At 36.1% G+C, this 21560-nt stretch overlaps 1 protein-coding gene across 5 annotated transcripts in view; it reads left to right on the top strand.

Annotated features, from left to right (window-relative positions):
* PRDM5 (PR/SET domain 5) overlaps positions 1-21560 on the top strand; it is a 105325-nt gene that overhangs the window by 21549 nt on the left and 62216 nt on the right. For all 5 annotated transcript variants that reach the window (XM_052681614.1, XM_052681615.1, XM_052681613.1 and 2 more), the window contains exons 2-3: positions 2829-2912; positions 15102-15224. In XM_052681614.1, the coding sequence (XP_052537574.1) occupies positions 2865-2912; positions 15102-15224 (171 nt within the window). In that variant the 5' untranslated portion in view covers positions 2829-2864. The remainder of the gene's footprint in view (positions 1-2828; positions 2913-15101; positions 15225-21560) is intronic.

The following is a 21560-nucleotide window of genomic DNA, read 5'->3' as shown; positions in this document are numbered from 1 at the left end:
TTTTTCTCCAGCATCTGGAGTTTGGCTGCAGCACCAGTATGATAAGACCCCTGGTATAATAATGAGAGCTATTGCATTTCTCAGTGTTCTGCTGAGATCGGAACAAGATTTGTCACATTCTGAAGAGCAGCTTTTTTTGAATGATGTGCCTTTCATAACTTCAGACTGCTTTATTGATCTGTGAGGAAGTTTTACTATGTTTCTGATCTATATCTTCAGTATGACAGCGTGCTTATTGGCTAGGACTAATTGATGTATTGGAAAAAAAGATCATCTTTAAGGCTGAATTAATAATGGTGCTTATCCCTATGGGCCTTTGTGTTGTTAGATCCCAGGTTTTGTGTTTCTAATTTCTGCTTTCTGTCCAAGTTTGAGGAGCCGTAAAAAGCACTTGGAAGTTTGAATCATCTCCAGTTCACGTTACATTCTCTGTATATTAGAGGTGGGCATCTTGCCTTTTGCTTTCTCTATTGTTCTGAGCTTCCAGAAGGACTCAAACATATTGCAGTAGAGGTTTATTACCTTGGAGTAGTTGAGCTAGGAATGACATATGGTGTTTCATGTTTTCAGTCAGCACGCACTACTAGGCTGTTGCTGTGTTTCACCCCAGAGGCGATGCGGGGTTCAGTGATGGGTAAAATTAATCCTGTAGGTGCTTTATCTGGTAGCTAGGCATCTTTTCAGTTATGAGGATGAAAGTATTACTGAGGTGAGGGTTGTGGAAACTTCCAAAGTAGTTAAGGAATGAATTCATCACTTTCTGCTCACTGAAGTGTTATTCTGCTGCTGAAGTGAGTCTGGGAGACTAGTTATTGAAAGTTCTGTATTCATTATGTGCTTAAATTATTTCTGTATTAAATTTATGGAGAATTTATCTTTTTCTTTCCATAGAAGAGAAGTAATCCATATTATAGTCAAACAATAGTTCTTTTCATCTTGATAATTGCTACAAGTAACCGGAGATTCTGCAGATGCAATTATGCCCTTCTTCAGAGCTCAGCAGTTGTAGTGAGCTATTTTCCTTTCTGCACTAAAACTACTTGATGCTTTGTAAAAATGTGGGAAAAGCAAGTTCAGATTGGCATGCGATATCTTCTCCAGAAGGGCCTACCTTATCTTCTCTGACCCTAGAAAGGACCATACAGCTCTAGAACAGAATGACTCTGCTCTTATCTTGACTTCTTCCTTAACCTAAGAGAACAACACAGCAAATTGCCCCCCTTGTAACATCTGCATGGCCCCTGTTAGACAGTGCTGTGCTTCTGGAGGGCATTCGGGAGAAGATGAGGACATTGGTGGCTGTGCATAGGTAATTGTACTGACCAAATTTCACCTTCATTGCAAATGGAGTGAAAGAAGAAGGGAATATCAGTTTGAACGTTAAATCCTAGGATTTGTAAGCTGACAGGAGAGGACCATTGACTTCTTATGATTAGCTGGAATGGAAAACAGAGGGAAGTGAAGGAGCTGAAGCCTCGCAGTGCCAATATTTGCTATCCCTGCTAATATTTGCTAACCCTGCCCATGTTTGCGTCCCCATTTATGATTTGGGCTCCAGTTTTTCTCTGGTGCTCTTGTCTTTTTAGCTCCTTTATTTGCTGGTCTTTCTAATGATATCTTTGTTGAGCACATTTCAAACTATTGCTTCTGAGTTCTGTGTCATTATTATTCAATGCCTACTTTGTTTTTTTTTTGTTACCTCCTCAGATTTCATTTTTTTTTTTTTTTAATTCAGTTGGTTGTTTCTAGGAGGAATCATCCTGTAGGTCTTCCATGCCACTTCTTCATTGACACTGTACACACTGGCAAGGAAGGAAGGAAGAGGGCAAATATGCAGCAGACTGTTCCTAGGATTGTGGAATGTGCCTGCGGGAGGATATTTTCAGAGAAGATGGATCCTTTTATTAGCCAAAATGTTGTGAAGATGAAACAAATTTGTTTCTTATTGTGTAGTTATAACTTGTAATGCCTTAAAGTATATTAGAGCCTTTCTATTTCAATACTGCCTAAAGGAAAGTAGTATTCTGCATTCCAGTTTGTATGGTTTATGATTGCAAATAAGAACAAGTGGAAAAAAACGTTGGACCTATATAAGCACTGGGTATAGAATTTACCCTGCTACTGACATGACATCTGGAAAGGAAAAAAGAAAAAAACCAAAACACTGAACACCAAACCCTGAGACATTTGGAAGGACATAACAGTGGATGTTTTCACAGTATGTGTTAGCGCTAGCAGGTGTTAGAACATTTTAATTCTGTTTTTGAAGGCTTGAATTAATTCACAGAAGTGTGCATACTCCTACTTTTTAAAATAAATCCCTCTGTGTGTTCAAAACCTCAAAACTATTTAGTGATTTGATTTGTGGCACTTCAAAAAGTAGCGTTGCAAATAATCCTGCAAATAAATCTAATGAAAGCTTTGTGCTTACCAGATGTCAGATACTTTGCATTTAGTAGGATGTCTACTGCAAGGTGATTCCTGAGAATCCTAGAAGAAATCTGACTTGTAAATATAACCCTTATTTAAAATCTGAAAAAATGCTATTTGCAAAATTGGAAATTAAGTGTGAAGAGGAAATATGGTTTCAGGAGATTCACCAAGCTGTAAAAAGAGTGTGAATGAGCTTGAAGTTGAACTCACAGTGTTGTGCATGTTTCTGTCAGATAGTGGGTTTCCAAAGGAAAATTGCCCTTTTCCACTTGAAGCTAAAATTGAGACCTCTGCTGGAGCTTGGAAATTCACTGGCTATTTATTTTATTTTTTTTTGTGTGTGTGTGTGTGTCCATGTGTCCACTGATTCATTTTCTTTAATAATCATTTCTTAGGGTGAAAAATTTGGCCCCTTTGCAGGGGAGAAGCGAATGCCTCAGGAACTGGATGAGAACACAGACTGCAGGCTCATGTGGGAGGTGAGTAGTCCACAGTGACATCATCACACTTAGCAAAAACTGCTCCCAGAATTAATTTTTAATCTAACTTTTTTTTTTTGTTTTGAAGTTAAGGCTTAAGGATACTGTAACTAGTCTTTGTACTTACTGCCAATGTTCATGGATTTTGTTTTGAGAATGAGAAATTGCTTCTTTTAAGAAGAAAATGGCAAATAGTAATTTCTTATCAGTGAAATGTGAAGATATGAAAGCATAACAGTGCTGTGAAAAATTGTTGAATAATGTGAAAGAAATTGAAAATAATTCGAGTCATTTGAATATGGGAAGGTGGTTTTCAGTTACGAGATACTGACATATGCTTACCAACAGCTGCCAGCTCATATAGCACACTGTCTACTGTGATGCTTTTAGTAGCATTTAGTAATTCTATGATAATTGCAAGATAAATAGTATGATGAAAGTTTTTGTATTTACCAGCATTTGTATTTCTTTGTGTAGGTATGAGATCTTTAGCAAAATAAAAACCTGGTGCTATGCGTAAATGAAGGTACAGGGGTTTTCGGGGCTCTTCTAAACTTGTTTGAAGCACCTGCTTTTGTACTTCTGTTCCATCCTTATAATCTTTCTTTTCTGCTGTAGTTCTTTGAGCCTAATTTCACTCCCTCCTCCCCCCCTTTTTAATTTTTTCTTTCCGGATGAGCACTTTGAACTGTAAGCACATTTAGTCCTCATTGATACCGGAAAAGATACTCATTTTCAAGGTTCTTGAAGCTTCTTGGTTTTCAGTGGTTAGGCATGGAAGAATGATGGTTATTTGGATGTTGTATGATGTTGTATGGCATGGTGCAAAAACTTAGGCTTGACATCTACCTTATCCATGCATTTATTGAAAAAAAAAAAAAAATCAACCCACATTAAAGCAAACCAAACTTATTTATAAAAACCAAACAAAAAAACCCCAAAAATTAACATCATTGAGAACCTTGTAAGAGAGCACAGTGTTGTTACAGTCTTAGCAGAGCTATAAATAGATTCAATGCAGTAGAATGACATGTGAAAGAATACTAAGAGCTGAATGCACATTTTGTTAAACACAGTCTCAGCTTAAATCCAGTGATGGAGTGGCAAAAATATCCCTAGATGAGTATTAACTCAAGTCTATGAATTCCTTTACCTTTGTTTATCTCTCTCTCTCTCTCTCTTTTTTTTTTTTTTTTTTTTTTTTTTTTTTTTTTTTTTTACTTTAGGGACTTACTGAAAATATCTGTTCCCATAGAGGTGTGGGACAATTCATTCCCCTGATTCCTTTGGTTATGTATCAAGAGCAACTGTTCTTATCTTGTTTGTTCTCAGCTGAAAAAACAACAATAATACATGTGCTTTTATTACAGATGTTTGCTGAATATGTGTTAATAGGCCATGGCTTACTTGCCTTTTCATAACGTTTCTGCAGTTTATTTTAAATTAATAAAATATTTGAGCTAGAACAAGGTTTTTAGAAGGGATGGTAGGTGGATTGTGGGAGCTTTCTAGCTCCTATAGGTTTTTAAGTTGGTTGGAAAGCCATATGAGTTTCCAGATGTCTCATTGCTGATGATTAAATGAGATTTATCTGTTTCTGTAAGTCAGAAAATAAAAGGGAAATACATGTATTTATTGATGGCACTAATATGACCCCATTGACAGCAAACCAGAAAATAAGATTTTTATGAGCTGTTCTAAAACCGTTCCATAATATCTTGTTGTAACCTAGTTTTGAAAGCCTTGAAAAGATTCCTGCATACCAAATTTTATGACTTCCTGAATGTTTGAGCCTAAGTTGTTCATGTTTACTGAAGTTGATCTGAACACGAACTTTATATTATAATTTGAATCATGCTGGGAGTAGTCTTAAGTTGAAAATTGAGACCAGGAATGCAGAAAGTAAAAAGTAAAACAGTCCAAGTAAATGGTTATTCCAGAGACTGTGGGAGGCAGTCATAGCAACCAGCCAAGTTTGTGTGTAGTCAGCTGTACCAAATATATTAAAAATAATCAAGTTGATGACTATTGGATGAAGGAACTTTAAGGCCTGAACTCGTGGTCCAACTGCATTAAAAAAAAATACACTTTCAGAGAGGGCACCTTAAGAAAGAAAGCTAAATAGTAGAATCTTTTCAAAGCTCAAGTAAAAATGAACCTTAAAGGAGCATTTAAAAGCTGGTCTTATGAGGAGTGGCTGAAGGAGCTGGGATTGTTCAGTCTGGAGAAGAGGAGGCTTGGAGGAGACCTTATTGCTCTCTATAACTATCTGAAGGGAGGTTGCAGTGAGCTGGGGGTCGGCCTCTTCTCTCATGTAACTGATGATAGGACTAGAGGAATGGCTTCAAGCTGCACCAGAGGAGATTTAGGCTGGACGTTAGGAAATACTACTTCTCTCAAAGAGTGGTCAGGCACTGGAATGGGCTGCCCAGGGAGGTGGTGGAATCACCAACCCTGGAGGTGTTCAAGGAACGTTTGGATTTTGTGTTGAGGGACATGGTTTAGTGAGAACTATTGGTGATAGGTGGATGGTTGGACTGGATGATCTTGAAGGTCTTTTCCAACCTTGTTGATTCTGTGATTCTGTGATTTTTTTTTTTCTTAGTATGTGATTTTTGAGTTCTTCAACATTGTGAAATGATTTTCTGTAAGGAAGTTTACTGCATGCATTTCTAGTGGTGTAGAATAGTGGTCTCTGAAGTGACCTATCTTGAGCAAGCTCTTTCTCCAAGACCAGCATTGTGAGTTGGCATCTTTAAGACATCATGCTGAGATGGAATTCATGAATCATAGAATCTTTTTAGTTGGAAGGGACCTTCAAAGGTCATCTTGCCCAACCCCTCTGCAGGGACACCTGCAGATACATCAGCTTTCCCCATCCAGCCTGAATTGTGTGTGTTATGTTTTTCTTTGGTCTTTGGGAAAACATGGAAACTGAAGGAATTGATTGAGTCAAATGATTTTAAAAACGGTTCTAAAAACAGTAAGATTTGTGTTTAAATAAAATGCAGCATAGTGCTACTTGTCTGCCCCTGAGCTGTTCATGCAAAAGGCTCCAGAAGATTGGGGTGGGATTGAGGGATCATACATGGTGTTACTGCTACCTTTGTAAATAGTTACTTGCTGAAATATTTTATTTACAAGTTGATGAACAAATGAAAACCATTTGATGCTGCAGTAACCATTTAGTTAGGAATAATAAAAAAGACCAGAAAATGATTGGATGACTTTGTGCTTTTTCTTTCTTGCTGTTGGTAAGCCACCTTCCAACTGTGCTTCAGCCCCTGTGCAACTATATCTGAATGGAATTGCATGTTGTACTAGTTAGAAGTGTAGCTAGTTACAACTGATGATTTGTGAGTTTTGTGAGATTTCTTAGCATCCCACTAGCACCTTGATTAAGTACTTCTTTGTTAGTCTTTATTTGTGTAACTGACAGAGCAATTTAAAATTATGTGCATTTGCTTGAAGATAAAGTTCTCTGGGGCAAGAACAGAATAATCTTTAGGTATTAAATTTCATGGAGGTTTTTATCTCTGGAGGATCAAATATCCTTTTTAATATTTATTGTTCCCTTCAGGATGGAAAGAGAGGATATCTACTCCGTTTATTTTGTTTACTATTCCTAACTGAGAAAGTGGTATTCTTTTCAAAACTGTTGGATTGTGACGAACATAACTTTTTGTTTTGCTAAATGTTAAAACAGGAAAGACTGGAAAGACCTAGTCCTTCTTCAGATACTCCGACTTTCTGAGGAGGAATGTTCAGGATAGGGGTGGCACTTAACACATCCTGTAACACTGAGTGATACACATCTCACGTTTGGTTATTGTGTATCTGCCAAGATGGTTGCCTTCATTGGTACATCCAATCCAAGAGCAGAAAAATGCTAGCAAAAAAGATTTTCCAGGGAAGGTAATACTTATGTTTATTTATATTAAAATGTGAAATGAAGGTATGTTTCTGCTACTTCCAACTGCAGTGACAGTTAACAACTTTTCAGTTAACAACAACAAAATCCACCAGACTACTATGAAGGTAGCATAAAGCCTTCTATTAACTGCAACTAGCTTTTGGTCGAAGCTTTAATATTTGCTGTTTGAGGTATGAGAAATTGAGTGATTGAAACTAATGATATTGCTTTTTTCTTCCATATCTTGGTAGTAGAGTGTGGTTCTGGCATACGAAAGCTTTTACATATAGGGCATTAAGCTGAATTTGCTCAAAATTTCATGGCAAAGTAAATAATAATTTGAAGGTTTCTGAATTTACTCTCAAGATTAATGTTGTATTGGAAATCTAGTTCCTAGCAATATGGTCTTTATTTTTTTCCAGTGTGAAGACTAGCTTCCTGGTAAATATTTTTAAAGTTGTTTGCTTTTAGTACTTTTTGGGGGATCTTGAAAGTAAGTTAATTGAAGACAACTTCTGCCAAACAAAAGTAGGACATGGATGTTAGGATTTCCAGAGATACTTCCCCTCTATCAGTTTGATTTTGTGTCATAGATTCTTGGTATTATTGAATTAATACCAATTGAGACAGATGGATATCTAAAAATAGTCATTAATATTTTTACTAGTTTGTTTATGTAGCTAGATTTCATAAATGACCTATTTTAAACCTTACTTTAGTCATCTTTATCACTGTTAAGTGTGTGACTTTGAAGTCTTTTAGTGATTTTTGAAACAAGCCCATTGTAGGACCTTAATGGTCAAAATAGGACCTTAATGATCTTTTTGTGATGAGAAGCTCTGAAAGTGTCTGAGAATGTTAGGATCACTGCTTCAGTTAAGTGATGTCTTCAACTTCTTAGAAAGTCCATTTTGATAGTTTGAGGTGCTAGCACTCAGATTTGAATTCATAATAGAAGGTCAAACCAAAATTGCTTCAGGAGACTTGGATATCTTCACAGTAAGCGTGAAGCTCAACCCTTTTGAAAGTCTAAGAATGAAAACTTGTGAACCATTCTGTCTTTGTCAAAAGTCAAATAATGTCATGAACCAGCAGGAGATTCATTAGTATGAAAAAAATGTTGCTCTGTGTTTTGGTTGGAGGAAAATGTGTATCACCTATGAGCCAATATTTCTTCATCACATCACAGCAGCTGCTGTGTTAAGTTTCTCTTTCAATTATTACTTCAATACTTTCAATAGTGACATTAAAATGTGAGTTTCTATTCCGTGAAGTAGGTCTGAAACTCAGGATGCAGAAGCATTGCAACTAGCTGTTTCACACCATTAACAATAAAAATAATGTTTTCATTATTATTAACAAACAAAAAAAAAAAAGAAAAAAAAAAAAGAGAATACAGAACTTGAGTGAACATAGATTTTTTTGTTTTGTTTTGTTTTTTTGTTTTTTTTTTAGTTTATAAACATTTAGAAAATGGTTTCCCAGAAAGCAGGTAACATGTTAACTGCCTTCAGCAAGGATGACCATCTGCTTATTTTCGATGAAGTTTTTTTCCTTCTTTTGTTGACAGATGTGCATAATATGGTGCAATTGCACTCACGAACATTTCTACGTAGCACATGTAACACCTTGAATGCATTTTGAAAGTCTGTAGATAATTCCAGTGCATCATGAAATACTGGCAGATGGAGTAGTGATGGTGTGGATGGGCACTACGAGCATCTTCGGCATTACTGAGATGTTTGTAGGGTTTCATCTGGTAGCTTATACAATTTTTGTTCCCCCTAATACTTTTATAGTGATACAATATTTGCTATTGCAGTATAGTCTGGTTCTATCCTGGTTGATCTTGAGGTAAACCCACTTGTATGGTGGCAGTGAATGTCAGATATTTCATCTTACTGTAAAGATATTTGACTGAACTGACATCTTATGTGTTAATTGTCAAGGAGACAATTCTCAAATACATCCTATTTAGGTGTTTTCTTGGGTGCTTTTGTAATGTGAATGCAGTTTAGATGTTGAATTGTAGTGGTGACCAAATATTAAGGGTGTTGTAGTAAAACAGATATCTTGCCATGAATTACGAGGCATGAAATTTGAACCTTGTTCTGGACTCATGCCACTTTGCCTATACTTAAATTTGAAGGGAATTGCTACTTAATTATTTGGCCTGTGAAACTAAGGATGACTGCATGTCTGTTAACATTACTCCCTGGTAGTAAATGGAAGCTCCAACTTATCTCCATTGGCTACAGAAATCTCAGGAACATCTTGACCAAGATTGTCAAAAGGGCCTTAGAATTAAATGGATCCTAGAATAGGGTGGTCTACTAAACTACAGCAGACATGATCAACCTTTTTGGATTTATACCTCTTCATTTAGAGGAATGAAGGATAAGGTCCTATTTCTATATAAAAATGAAACAACCAAGAAACAAACAAACAAAAGACCACAGAACAATGTGCCATCATCTATTTGTGCCCAGGCTTTTCAGTTCTATTTCTAGCTCTTTTAACAGCTTTCGCATGTTGATCATCAGCATATTATGTACTTCTAGGTCTTTGTCAACCTATGAAGATGGCTAAATTCTCTATTATTTAGAAGCTGTCTAATGTAGACAGGTGGCAGGTTCAAATATAACAATATTAAAATAGGAATATGTTCACAAGCATTAAAAAATTGATCCTACTTAAGAAAAATTTCTCTTCTCTAAATGTTTGATAGCCATTAAGAAAGAAACACTATAATCATTCAGATTTTTGGGGAAAATGCTGCTATTTGCTTGCAGATTATTTAAGAAAAGACTCCTTAAAACATTTTCTGCTTTAGTTTGTGATATACAAAAGTGTTTTTCACTTTCTTCCCCAGTAAGGTATCCTTTGTTTTCCATCAGTTTCCTACAATAAATATTTGTGGTAGGGAAGTAGCCCTGAAGATTCTTGGAGTGGTTCAGTGTGGCAGAATGATTTCTGTTTAGTTCTTCAGGTCTCATGAGCATAAGTGGTAAGGATATGCGTCTGAATACTTGTAAAAGAGGATTAACTGATATAAACAAGGCCAAGAAATCTTAGCTTATTTATAATGGAGAGTTGGCTTGTTGTGTTCTGGAAAATTAATTGCTGAGTCTTTATTCTGTGGTAGTAGAGAGAGAAATTGCAGTATCTTTAAGTTTCTTGTGGAGCACATAAGCAGCTTGACAGTCTTTTTTCTCTTGCTGTTACAGCTTGCATAACTGCCAGGATTGTGGTGATAAACTGAAGCTATTATCATGCATGCTTTTCAGTGCTGCTGATGGGGAATGCAGAAAGAAATTTCCAGTCACTATGGCTAGCAGAATTTTGTGGTCCATTAGAGCAGTGACTGTCTTAGTGACAGCCATTTTTGATCCTGTCTCCTTCTAAGTATGAAAAAGTATGAGCCAAGTGAAAGTGTTTTATTTTTTGTTTGTCTGATTTCACTAGTCTGATTTTCTTGTTTGGTGATTGTGTCACAAAGCAAAAGGCTGGCTGAGGACTCAAGTGAGCTGCTGTTGGAGAGTGCGTCCTTTGGGACATACTCCAATTGTCATTGCAATTCATTAATAGTTCAGTATGGATAATATTTAAGTACACTTACTTTCAACTGAATATATTATAGAGTCTAACTATTTATTTTGTTTAACCACCATGATTAGTTTGTACTGCCTTTTAGTTTGAAGAGTATACTTGCAAAGCAGGAGCTGGTCTGTTTGTTGCATTTTAAAAAATAAATAGATAAAGTTTGATATTCTCTGCTGTGGTGCTCAAAGACCATTTACACATTTTAAAACACACACTTGTCCATCTAATTGGTGAGGAAAGGAATGGTAAATATCACCAATCTAGTCTGTGTTAAGTATGATGTTTTGACTGTGTTTCTCTATTTTTTTTTCCCTTCCTCACCTTTGTGCATTTAATGCAATATTATTTCTTTATGAGGTGGAAAAAAAGCTATAGAAAATATAGCATGTTTTTGAAGAATTTATTGTATTCTTTTATCAATAGTTTCCTTCTGTGTTAAGTCTTTTTGTATTTGGCATCTCTTCATGGATTGGCAGAGATGACTACATATTGCTGCTGTGAATATAAGTCATTGCTACATAGTTTAAGAATCAAGCTAATGCAGGAGAATGGATGAAAAGCTAGTTGTGTAACGTATGCTTTTCATAATAGGATCTTGATTGTTTTTCTAATCCCAAGATCTGATGGAAACCTTTATAGGACATGCATGGTGGGCCTCCCTAATGCAGTCTTTAGTAGCTGTAGTTAAGTCATAGAGCCATTAGCTTGACTTCAATTGCTCACAGATGTTCATCTTCACTGTTAACCAGGCCAAGTGAAGTTTTGCTCTGTGGGTGTTTCAAAGAGGGTGATTATTACAATATAATTGGTGCAATACTTCTGTGAGGAAGGGGGTGGGAACTTTTCAAAAGGTAAATACACCATTTACATGTATTTTTGTGTCAAGTTGGGACTCACTTTTATGGTTTGCAGTTATTCTGCCCAAATTACTGGTGAACCCAACAGTTCCAGCAAGGAGCAGATATTATTTCCTAGTGGAATAATCAGCAAATTGCAGAATAGCTAAGCCAGGAAAGGACCTCTGGAGGTTATCTGGTCCAACTCCCTTTTTCTGGCAGATCCACTTAGAGCCAGTTTTCTAGGACTATGTCTAGACAACTCTTGAGTAGTTCCAAGAATGATGATCCAGCAGCCTCACTAGAGAAGGTGTTCTACCACTTAGTGTTAAATAATATTGTTTCCAGGTGTGTTTAAGTCTGTAGATTTGACACTTTTGGCTTTGGTTAATCTGTGCGTTTGAAAGTTGAATAGCTTTTAAAATTTAAAATATTGGCACCTTTTCATGATATGTGCTTCTTAAGATACATCTTCCTTTAAAACAACAGTAATATATTTCAAAGACTTATATTTGTTTGCAGAGCCACAGTAGGTTTCTTGTATTAATATGAGAACAACATGCTGTCATCAGCAATTATGATAATTAAATACAGTTCTTTTTTCTAATGATATCTTAAAAGTGTAGGTAACTTAAGCAGACATACTGAAGACATATTGCATCTGTAAAAAACAAATACAGCAAGAATGTGAACAATTTAAATACAAAGCCATGATAACAATCTAATTTTGATCTTGCATAGCTGAAATCCCTAGCTCTTAGGAAATACTTACTCTGGAAACTTCTTGTTGATGGATGAAAATATGTTCCTCATATAAATAAATCACATGGAATTTTTGTAGTTCCTGTGACCTTTCTTCATGGCTTTCTGTCTTCTGTTTCAGAGAGATTCAAGTGATACACTATTTAAAAGAAAACAAGGAAGCCATTTTTAAATGTCATAAATGGAACTGTATTACTTCAGCAGTATTTCTTTGTGTTATAAGAGCAAAGAATCACTTGATTAAAATTAGGTCTCTCTTTCTATTCCTAGTTTTGACAATGCAAACTAGTATTTTGTCACAATCATAGAAATTCTGTGGGTCTGTGATGATATGCAAAAGCTCCTGATGTGGAGATTGTGTCTTAAGTAATTCTTTCTTTAAAACATTTGCTAACAGAAATATCAGATAATTTGTTAGATTTGGTGTTACAATTATTAGTAAATATTATTTGAAGACATTGGTTCTACTAGGAGCTGATGCTCTGGAGTGGGAACAGTGCAATGACTCATTCATCTGTTAAAGCTGTTGTGCTTACATGTGCTTTCAGTTCTACAGCACTACTTTTTAAAGTTGATTCTTCACTTAGTGAACAAAATCTGAGCGTGTTTGTTTGCCATATCAAATAATTTATGCCCCTTCACCTATGTAGTAAGTCAGTTTGTTGTTACTGAAATTGTTATTTCAGGCCAGCATATAATCATAGAATGCTTTGGTTTAGAAGGAGCCTTAAAAATCATCTAGTTGCAATCCTTATGCTGTTGATTGCCACCCATTAGATGGGGCTACTCAGGGCTCCATCCAACCTGGCTTTGAACACCTCCAGACATCCACAGATTCTCTGGATCTCACCACCCTCATCGTGAAGGATTTATTTCTAATATCTAATCTAAATCAACCATCTTTTTGTGTTAAGCTTTTAACCCTTGTCCTGTTGCTACACTCTGCAAAAAGAGTTTCTTTCTAGCTTTCCTGTAGACCCCCCTTAGGTACCAGAGGGCTGGTACAAGGTGTTCTTGGAGCTCTCTCTTCTCTGACTGAAAAAATTAAGACTGACTGATAATCACTGGGGCTACATATTTATATTTCTCTTGAATAGGTGTATATGAAAGATGTTCAGCTGAATTGTAAAATAGGGTATGCGAAATGCTTAAATGCATTTGTACTGTTCTGAAGATAGTTTTTCTGATGTGTGTAAGGAAAAAAAAAAACAACTGAAAAAACACTATGGGAGACTTAGGAGGGAAGTTCATATCACAAAATACAGTTTCGAAAAAATATGAGTTTCTGTGATATTTAGTATTTATGTGGTACAATTACATTAGCAGTAGTGCTGACAATACTGAAATGGTATTTTCTGGATTTGGAATTACACACAAGCACGGGGGTTGGAAAGGACCTCAATAGATATTTAATTCAATCCCCGTGCTGAAGAAGGTACTGCACAATAAGTTGCATAGATAAGTATCCAGATGGGTCTTGAATATCTCCATAGAAGGAGATTCCACAATCTCTCTGGGCAATCTGTTCCAGTGCTCCATTGCTCTTCTTATTGTGAAAAGTTCTTCCACATGTTACTACAGAACTTCCTATGTTCAATTTTAGGCCATTGTTCCTTGTCGTATTGCTATGCACCACTGAGAAGAGCTTGGCCTCATCCATTTGCCTCCCGTCTCTCTTTAGATAATTATGAATATTTCTCAGCTCCCCTCCCAGTCTTCTTTTTCCCTAGCAGAACAGACCTCATAGGGGAGATACTCCAGGCCACTTATCATCCTTGTGGCCCTCTGCTGGACTTCTTCTTGGAGATCCCTTTTCTTTTTGAATTGAGGAGCCCAGAACTGGACACAGCACTCCAGATGTGGCCTCACCAGGGCAGAAGAAAGGGGGAGGATCGCTTCCCTCAACCTACTGGCTCCGCTCTTCTTAACTCACCCCAGAATACCATTGGCCTTCTTGGGTACAAGGCTACACTGCTGGCTTAAGGCCAACCCGTTGACCACCAGGACCCCAAGACCTTTTTCCATGGAGCTCATCTCCAGCAGATTATTTCTTATCCATGAGGTTATTCCTTCCTAGGCTCAAGACTCTACAATTGCTCTTGTTAATTCTCATCTGGTTTTTCCCTGCCAACTCTCCAGTCCGTTCAAGTCTTGTTGAATGGTAGCACAACCTTCCATAGTGTCAGCAACTTCTCCCAGTTTTGTATCATCAGCAGACTTGCTGAGGGAGGACTCAGTCAACAACCTGGATGAAGGGATAAAAATGTTGAGCAAGACCAGACCCAGAACCCCGCTGGGGAACACCGCTAGTTACAGGCCTCCAACAAGACTCTATGCTGCTGATAACAACTCTCTGAGCTCTGCCAGTCAGCCATTTCACAGTCCACCTCACTGTCCAGTTATCTATTCCACTCTTATATATATATACTCTATATAACACTTATATATATATACTCTATATTTCATAACAAGGGTGTTGTGGGAGATGATGTCAAATGCCTTGCTGAAGTCAAGGTACACAACATTCTTTGCTCTCTTCCCATCTACCTACCCAATGATGACGTCATAGATGGCTACCAAGTTGGTCAAGCATAATTTCCCCTTTTTGAATCTATGTTGACTCCTCCTGATAAGTTTCTTTTCTTTCAGTTGCTTGGAGGTGGCATCTGAAACAGGTTGCTCTGTCACTTTTCCAGGGATGCAGGTGATACTAACTGCCCTGTAGTTTCCCAAATTCTCCTTCTTGCCCATTTTGAAGACTAGAGTGATGTTGGCTGTTCTCCAGTCTTCAGGCACCGATCCTGTTTGCCAAGATCTTTCAAAGATCATAGAAGGTGGCTCAGCAATCACCTCTGCCAATACACATACTCTCTCAGTACATGTGGGTGCATCCCATTGATGCCCATGAGTTTCTTGTATGAGGAATAATTGTATTTGGTATAAAGAAGCATAAAGAGGAATACTTGTTTTATGCGAGATTCATTTGCTGAATACCAGCAAGCCTTAATATTTTGTATGTTAGTGTGTTTTGTAGATGTGCTAGATGTTAATTTTCCTTATTTTGAAATGTTTCAGGTTCGTGGCAGTAAAGGTGAAGTCCTTTATATCCTGGATGCAAGCAATCCACGCCATTCTAACTGGCTGCGTTTTGTCCATGAAGCTCCATCACAGGAACAAAAGAATCTGGCTGCAATCCAGGTAGATTTTGTACATTCCTACCATTTGCTTTCTAACTTGATCTCCTGTTGAATCTTTATCTTGTGCAGAAGAAAGATTTGAGAAACATAACTTTCCTTTTCTTATCTTTCCTTTTTGGAGGTAAATACTTGTGCTTAAATATGGTACCATAAATAAAAGATATAAAGACTGAAGGAGTTGTTTGTTAAAATCTGATATTCTTTGAAAGATTTATATTAATCCACTGAGATGAAAGTGCACTAAGTAAATTATATGAGCTATTTCTCATTTATAGTAAAATGAACAGTTTACATTTAGAAAAAGTCATTTCCGGAGTAGTTCGTACACTTCTATAATGACAGCCTAATTTTCTCACTACAGCCTTTCTCAGTCCAATTAAGTTTTTGCCTGAATGCAGTTGTTTCTTCTCATGTTGGAAATTAGAAATGTAACTATATAGCTCTATAGCTGTCTAAATCAAGATTAGTGATTCAGAGATCTTTTGTGCTGAATTCAGGTATGGACTTAGATGTGAGAAAAGCAAAATCTTACCTTTGCTTTATAGTTAGTTTAAAACATAATGCAGCTTTTGGCAAATTTGATAGCAAGCATGATGCTTAAATTATTCCAGTAGAAAACAGAGAATTCAAGAATCTAATTATCTGATAGGATGATCATGCAGTGCTTGAGGATAAGTTAATAAAAGCAGATCATTTTCTTTTTTAATCTTGGCAGCAGATCTGAATTTATCCAGCTTATTTTTTATTTTTATATTTCTCATTTGCAACGTTGTGTGGTAATGAGTTCCATTGTTTTAATTACATATTATGTGAAACATGCTTATGCTTTTCTTTTAGCAACTTTTTAATTTCACTTGATTTCTCTTCATCCATGTGTGACAGTGAATATTCACTTTGTTCCTTATCCCGTGCCATCCCTGATTTTATAGAACACTATTACATCCTTTCCATTTTATTTGACAACTCTTTTCTCAAGCTGAAGAATCTTAATCTGTAAATTTTTGGAAGCATTTTGTGATTTTGCAGAATGATAACAAAGGCAGCCATATTTTTCTAGTTATAGCTATTGTCCTCTTAGAGATTATGAAGTAAACAAGCTCTTGGAGCATTTTTTTTTTTTTTTTTCACAGCTCAGTAAAATAATTTTCAATCCCCCGTAAGCAAAAATTACTATGCTGTTATTTTTTTTTTTCTCAAGACATATTCTTGCCAAAAAGCTGTTCCAAGTTAAAACAACTTATACTCTAATGTAATCAAAATCTGCATGTGTATATGCATATAAATATATATATGCAGATTTTATATATATATATATATAAATATATATATAACAAAGGAGCCCCAAAGACCATCCAATTCCAACCTCCTTACTGTGGACAGAGTTCCCACTGTCAAGGTAAGGCTTTCCAAGGCCCCATCCAATCTGTCTTGAACGCCTCCAGATATGGGGCATCCAAAGCTTCTCTGGGCAACTTGTTCTAATGGCTCCCCACCCTCTGAATAAAGAACATCTCCCTAACGTGCAATCTAAATCTTCCTTTTAGTTTAAAAACATTCCCCCTTGTTATATCACTATATGCCTGTGTAAAAATCAGTAAAAAGGAGAAACATTAGAAAAACAGTATAAATGTTTATCAGCATTTCTTAAAATTATAGTTCTGCTTTTTTGTCTTGAAATGATTTTTTTTTCTCCAGGATTTTCCAGCAGATCCCTGAGAAAATGATTAAAAAGAAGTTTATTCTGAAGCCAATCAGAAATATTTTTAGATACCTTTATTTGCTGAGAAACAAATGAAGTAAAACAAGAAAAATGTTTAATAATAATAAAAGATTAGTTAAGTTCCAGGATGTAGTTTTGTGGAAGGTGCACACTGATGGCACTCAATACTGGTTACTTCAATTTTTGTGCTGAAGATCTGATGCTTCCTTGAATATCATGTTCTCTAGAGGGGCTCTTTGCTTGTTTGGTTTTTAAGCAAGCACTGTCCAGTGAGATTTCTGCTGCCGGTTCTTAGAGACTTCATATGTCCTTCCTCTTTTTGTTTCAGCAGTGAGCCTTTCTACGATTTCCTTTCTGCTGTTCTACTGCATCTTTTCTCCCTAGCAATTTGATTTGTTATCTGCCTTCACTTGATTTGCACCTCCTACTTTCTAAAGCTCTAGTTCTACTGAATGGCAGTCTGCAGTTTACATCTGCAGCTTTTTTCATGGTGATCCTGTGTAAATGAAAATTCAAGGATGATCTCTCTAGAAACTAAAGGTATATCTACTGCTGTCTTCCAGACCAATTTGTTTCTCTCCAAGCAATAATATTCACATATCTCTGGCATACCATTGCTAGCTGAAAATATCTGCAATTTTGCTTCTGATATTGTTTCTTTGTACTTTGTTATTGTTCCTGTTTTACTTTGCTACTGACAGCTTTATCATCAGTTTATCCTTTGGATCTGTATGCTTTAATCTTTGGATCAGACTTCTTTAGGTCTTTACGTCCAGGCTGCAGTTCAGTTTTTAGTACTGTTAAGGGTGTTCACTGTTCGCCCATTCAGCAAAACCTCTTGTCAATAATTGACTGAGTGAGTGCTTTGCCATGATTTTTCATGATGTTTGTGGCAAGTCAATGGGTAATTTAGTATGATCACTGTCTGTGAAATTTCTGTATTTTTTTTCCTTCTGTCTTGTTCTTTCTGTTATATCAAGACTTCAAACTTGAAGATTTCTGGCATGACCTGTTGTACTGCTTACAGCACTATGAAAGACCCTCATATGTGGTCATCAGTCCTCGACATTAGTCAAGTATGTATTGTAATCACTGAATAGTCAGTGTGATATTAATTACAGTCAGTGTTGGCAAATGTGAGGTAAGCTTCACAAGAGGGAGCAGTGTGAACAATTAATGTTTGTTATTACATTTTAAATAAAACACTCAGTAAAATAACCTGAATTTCTGAACAAGTCTTACTAGAATGTCACATCCAGTGTTTTTATTAATGAAAATTGTCATTTAAAGAAAGGAAAAGTATCATGAACACAAATTAATGAACACAAACAAAAATCTACTGAGTCATCACTTTTTAAGTGCCATTGATTAACAACTGACAACACTTGTATATTCTTTGTGAGTGTAATTTTGTGTGTGTATATATATACATGCATTTAACTACAGGTAGCATGAATAGGTACAGCTTATGTTAAGTAAAGCTAAATATGCACATATTTCCTTTCAGGGTTTTGTTTCAGTTTAGCAGATGGAGGTGCAAATGCCAAAGCACCTCTATTTCTCTTGGGAAGAAAAAAGCCCACATATCCATGAGTATTTTAATTCCATAATCTTTGTATCTTTGTACTTAATAATAGGCAGTAGCACTTTGCTTTGTGAAATCAGAGGACAATATGCAAGTGGAAAATTTCCAGTATTCTTTATTTGGAATTGTGAGTTGCCTGTTTGCCACAAAGACAACATGTTTTACAAAGAGGGGAAAGGTATAAACTTTGTTAAAATGCTTCATTACAACTATGTTGAGAAGTTGCATTTCAAAACAAATACCTAGATAATTAAAAGGTTAAAAGAATTCAAAATAGAGAGTACTACATCAAACAAATTAAAAGCTTTATCTTAAAGAATGATTATGCTTTATATAATAAAGTAGAATATGTCTGCATAATTACAGAAAACCAATTATCTAACTAAGAAAAGAAAATAGAATAGTTAGAAGTGGTTAAAGAAATTGTGTTCTCAGCAGCACGTTATAATTACCCTGGAGAAATGTAAAACTCTTCAAGATGCTTTTATTAGTGAAGAATTTTTATGAGTTTGGTGGGGAGTTTTAAAGGAGTATTTGTCTTCTCTCTTTTAGTTTTGCTTACTTTTTGAGGTGAATTTTTACTGGCGAATCTCACAAATCAACAATGATTACTTAAAAATAATTGACCGTTTATGATACTAGCCTATAAAATGAGAAGATAAAGTTTGTACACTTCATAGGTCCCCTTTCAAAATTTCCTAGGAGACTTTGTATGAACTAACAAATGTGCGAATGGAAGCCAAACGAGTCCTTTTGTTTTTGAATTCCCTCTACTGCTAATTTTCACTAATTCTCTTTCCCACTAGTTTTCTTTAGCAGTGTCCAAACACTCCAACAGGAGCTTTTTGGTCTGCTGTGAAAACACATTGTTTCACTCCAGTATTGATAAACATTATAACCTTATATTCAAAATATTCAGTTCACTGTTTGCTGCTTAGTGCTTGGTATTCTGTTTAAAGGAAAAAAAAAATGGAATCCTATGCCTCTGTATACAAATAAGGTAAACCACACCCTTAGGTTGACTGGAAAATATGATTAATTCATCACAGGTTAATAGTATGCAGTGATTAAATTTAGATCTTTTACGAAATGCTTACTCTGTGGTAAAAAGGCATGGGAATTACTTTATATAATGGTGCTTTTTTTTTTTTTTTAATGCAATACTTAGTAAAACGTAGTAAAATGTTCTGGAGAGATCTTCTGGTGACACTGTGGGGTGTGTGTTGGTCTGTCTTCTGGCATTGCTCAATGGTGGAGCAGTGATGTTTAAGTATTCTTTGACTAGAAACATCCAGCATGTATCATTAACAGCTCTTTTGTCAGTTGTGCCAATATGCTGCTAGAAAATAACAAAAGAGGTTGGAGGGCAGCAGCACCGATTGTTTTTCTAGGCATTTTGCGGTTGAATTGCTGCAGGGCTCTCTAACTTGTTTCAAGTCTTTATTAAATGAATTAATCCCTTATTATATTTAAAGTAGCTTCAGGTTTACAACTTCTGCATTAACAGAAACTGTACTATTTGTAATCTTTTTTTGCCTTGGGTTACTCCTTATCTATTTACTTACAAATATGACTTCTGATATGTAGCAAAAAATACGTTGTAATTATAATAATCTAAGGAAAATGGCTCCTATGAAAAAAAATCTGTATTTTTTCCCCCATTTTTTGGAGTGATTAGTATTACATCTTCATTATTCTTTTATACTGAATGCATAAACTTATCTGTTTTTCAGCTGTATTTATATTAAGCACTACGTGCTGGAGATTACTTTGCGAAAAAGATTCTGTTGTTTTTAACATGAAAACTGTTTTACTAACAGCATCGCAGACAGAATTTTAAATTCAAATATTATTTCATTAATAAGCAGGCAATGAGTCGGTCTAATGTAGCTCAGAAAATCATGAGTTAGAATAATAATTAGCAAAAACTGATATGAAGGAAGATATCTACTGTGAATGGGTAGAGTGGTTTGAAGATGTATTTCATGAGTGTAACAGAGGACTATCAGTATGGGAGAGAGAACGCTGTAGTAAGCATAGTAAATGTGGATGATCTAAAAGGCAAGAGTGACAGAAGAAACAGGGAAAGCAAAACCAAATTGTGTTATGCTGCTTAGTAAGTCTAAGTATTGCTGAACAGTTTTGTGAATGCCTGAATTTTACTGGCGGCTTCAGCATTACAAAGGAGAGATAGTATTTTGGAAGCAGTTTAAGAATCAAAATGAACGTAGTTCATTTTGTATGTTTGGAGGGGAGAATTCAAAATTATATTGATGCTTGAATTCTTCAGTAGGAAAGAGGAGAAATTTTAATTTAAATGTGACACACATTTATCCGTGTTTGAGTATACTCTAGTGCTGTTGAGTTAGTCTGTTACTGAAGAGAGGTGATCCTTTCATGTACTTGGCACTGATGAGGTTTCACCTGGAGTACTCTGTCTATTTCTCGGCTCCCCAGCACAAAAAAGATATGAAGATGCTGAAGAGAGTCCAGTGAAGGGCCACACAGATGATGAAGGGATAGGGATAGGAATGCCTCTCCTATGAGGAAAGACAGGGAGAGCTGGGACTGCTTAGTCTGGAGAAGAAGACACTCAGGGAGGATCTTTTTAATGTGTGCAAGTACTTTAAGGGAAGGTGCATAAGAGGCATAGCCAGACTCTTTGGTGCTCTGCAACAGAACAAGAGGCATTGTGCACAAACTGGAAAACAGGAACTTCCCTGTGACCATCAGGCTGTCCAGAGAGATTGTGCATTCTCTCCCATCTCTCTTGCAGATATTCAAAATGAGCCTGGACATAGTCCTGGACAAGCAGCTTTAGATGTCCCCACTTGAAAAAGACAGACCAGGTGACTCTGGAGGTCCTTTTGTTTTGTGATTCTGAGAGAAGGTGTAACTTATCTTTTTTATTTGTTTTATTTTTATTTTTTTTTATTTGTGTTCCACAGAGCCTCTAAAGAAGAGTAAATTGTAGCATCTCTGTTTAGGTTCCTATAGGTTTTTTAACCCTTGCTAGTACTGGTGAGCGTTAT

Source organism: Tympanuchus pallidicinctus, unplaced genomic scaffold (genome assembly GCF_026119805.1).
Source record: "Tympanuchus pallidicinctus isolate F22 unplaced genomic scaffold, pur_lepc_1.0 scaffold2, whole genome shotgun sequence".
NCBI lineage: Eukaryota > Metazoa > Chordata > Aves > Galliformes > Phasianidae > Tympanuchus > Tympanuchus pallidicinctus.
This window is presented reverse-complemented; position numbering and strand designations above follow the sequence as displayed.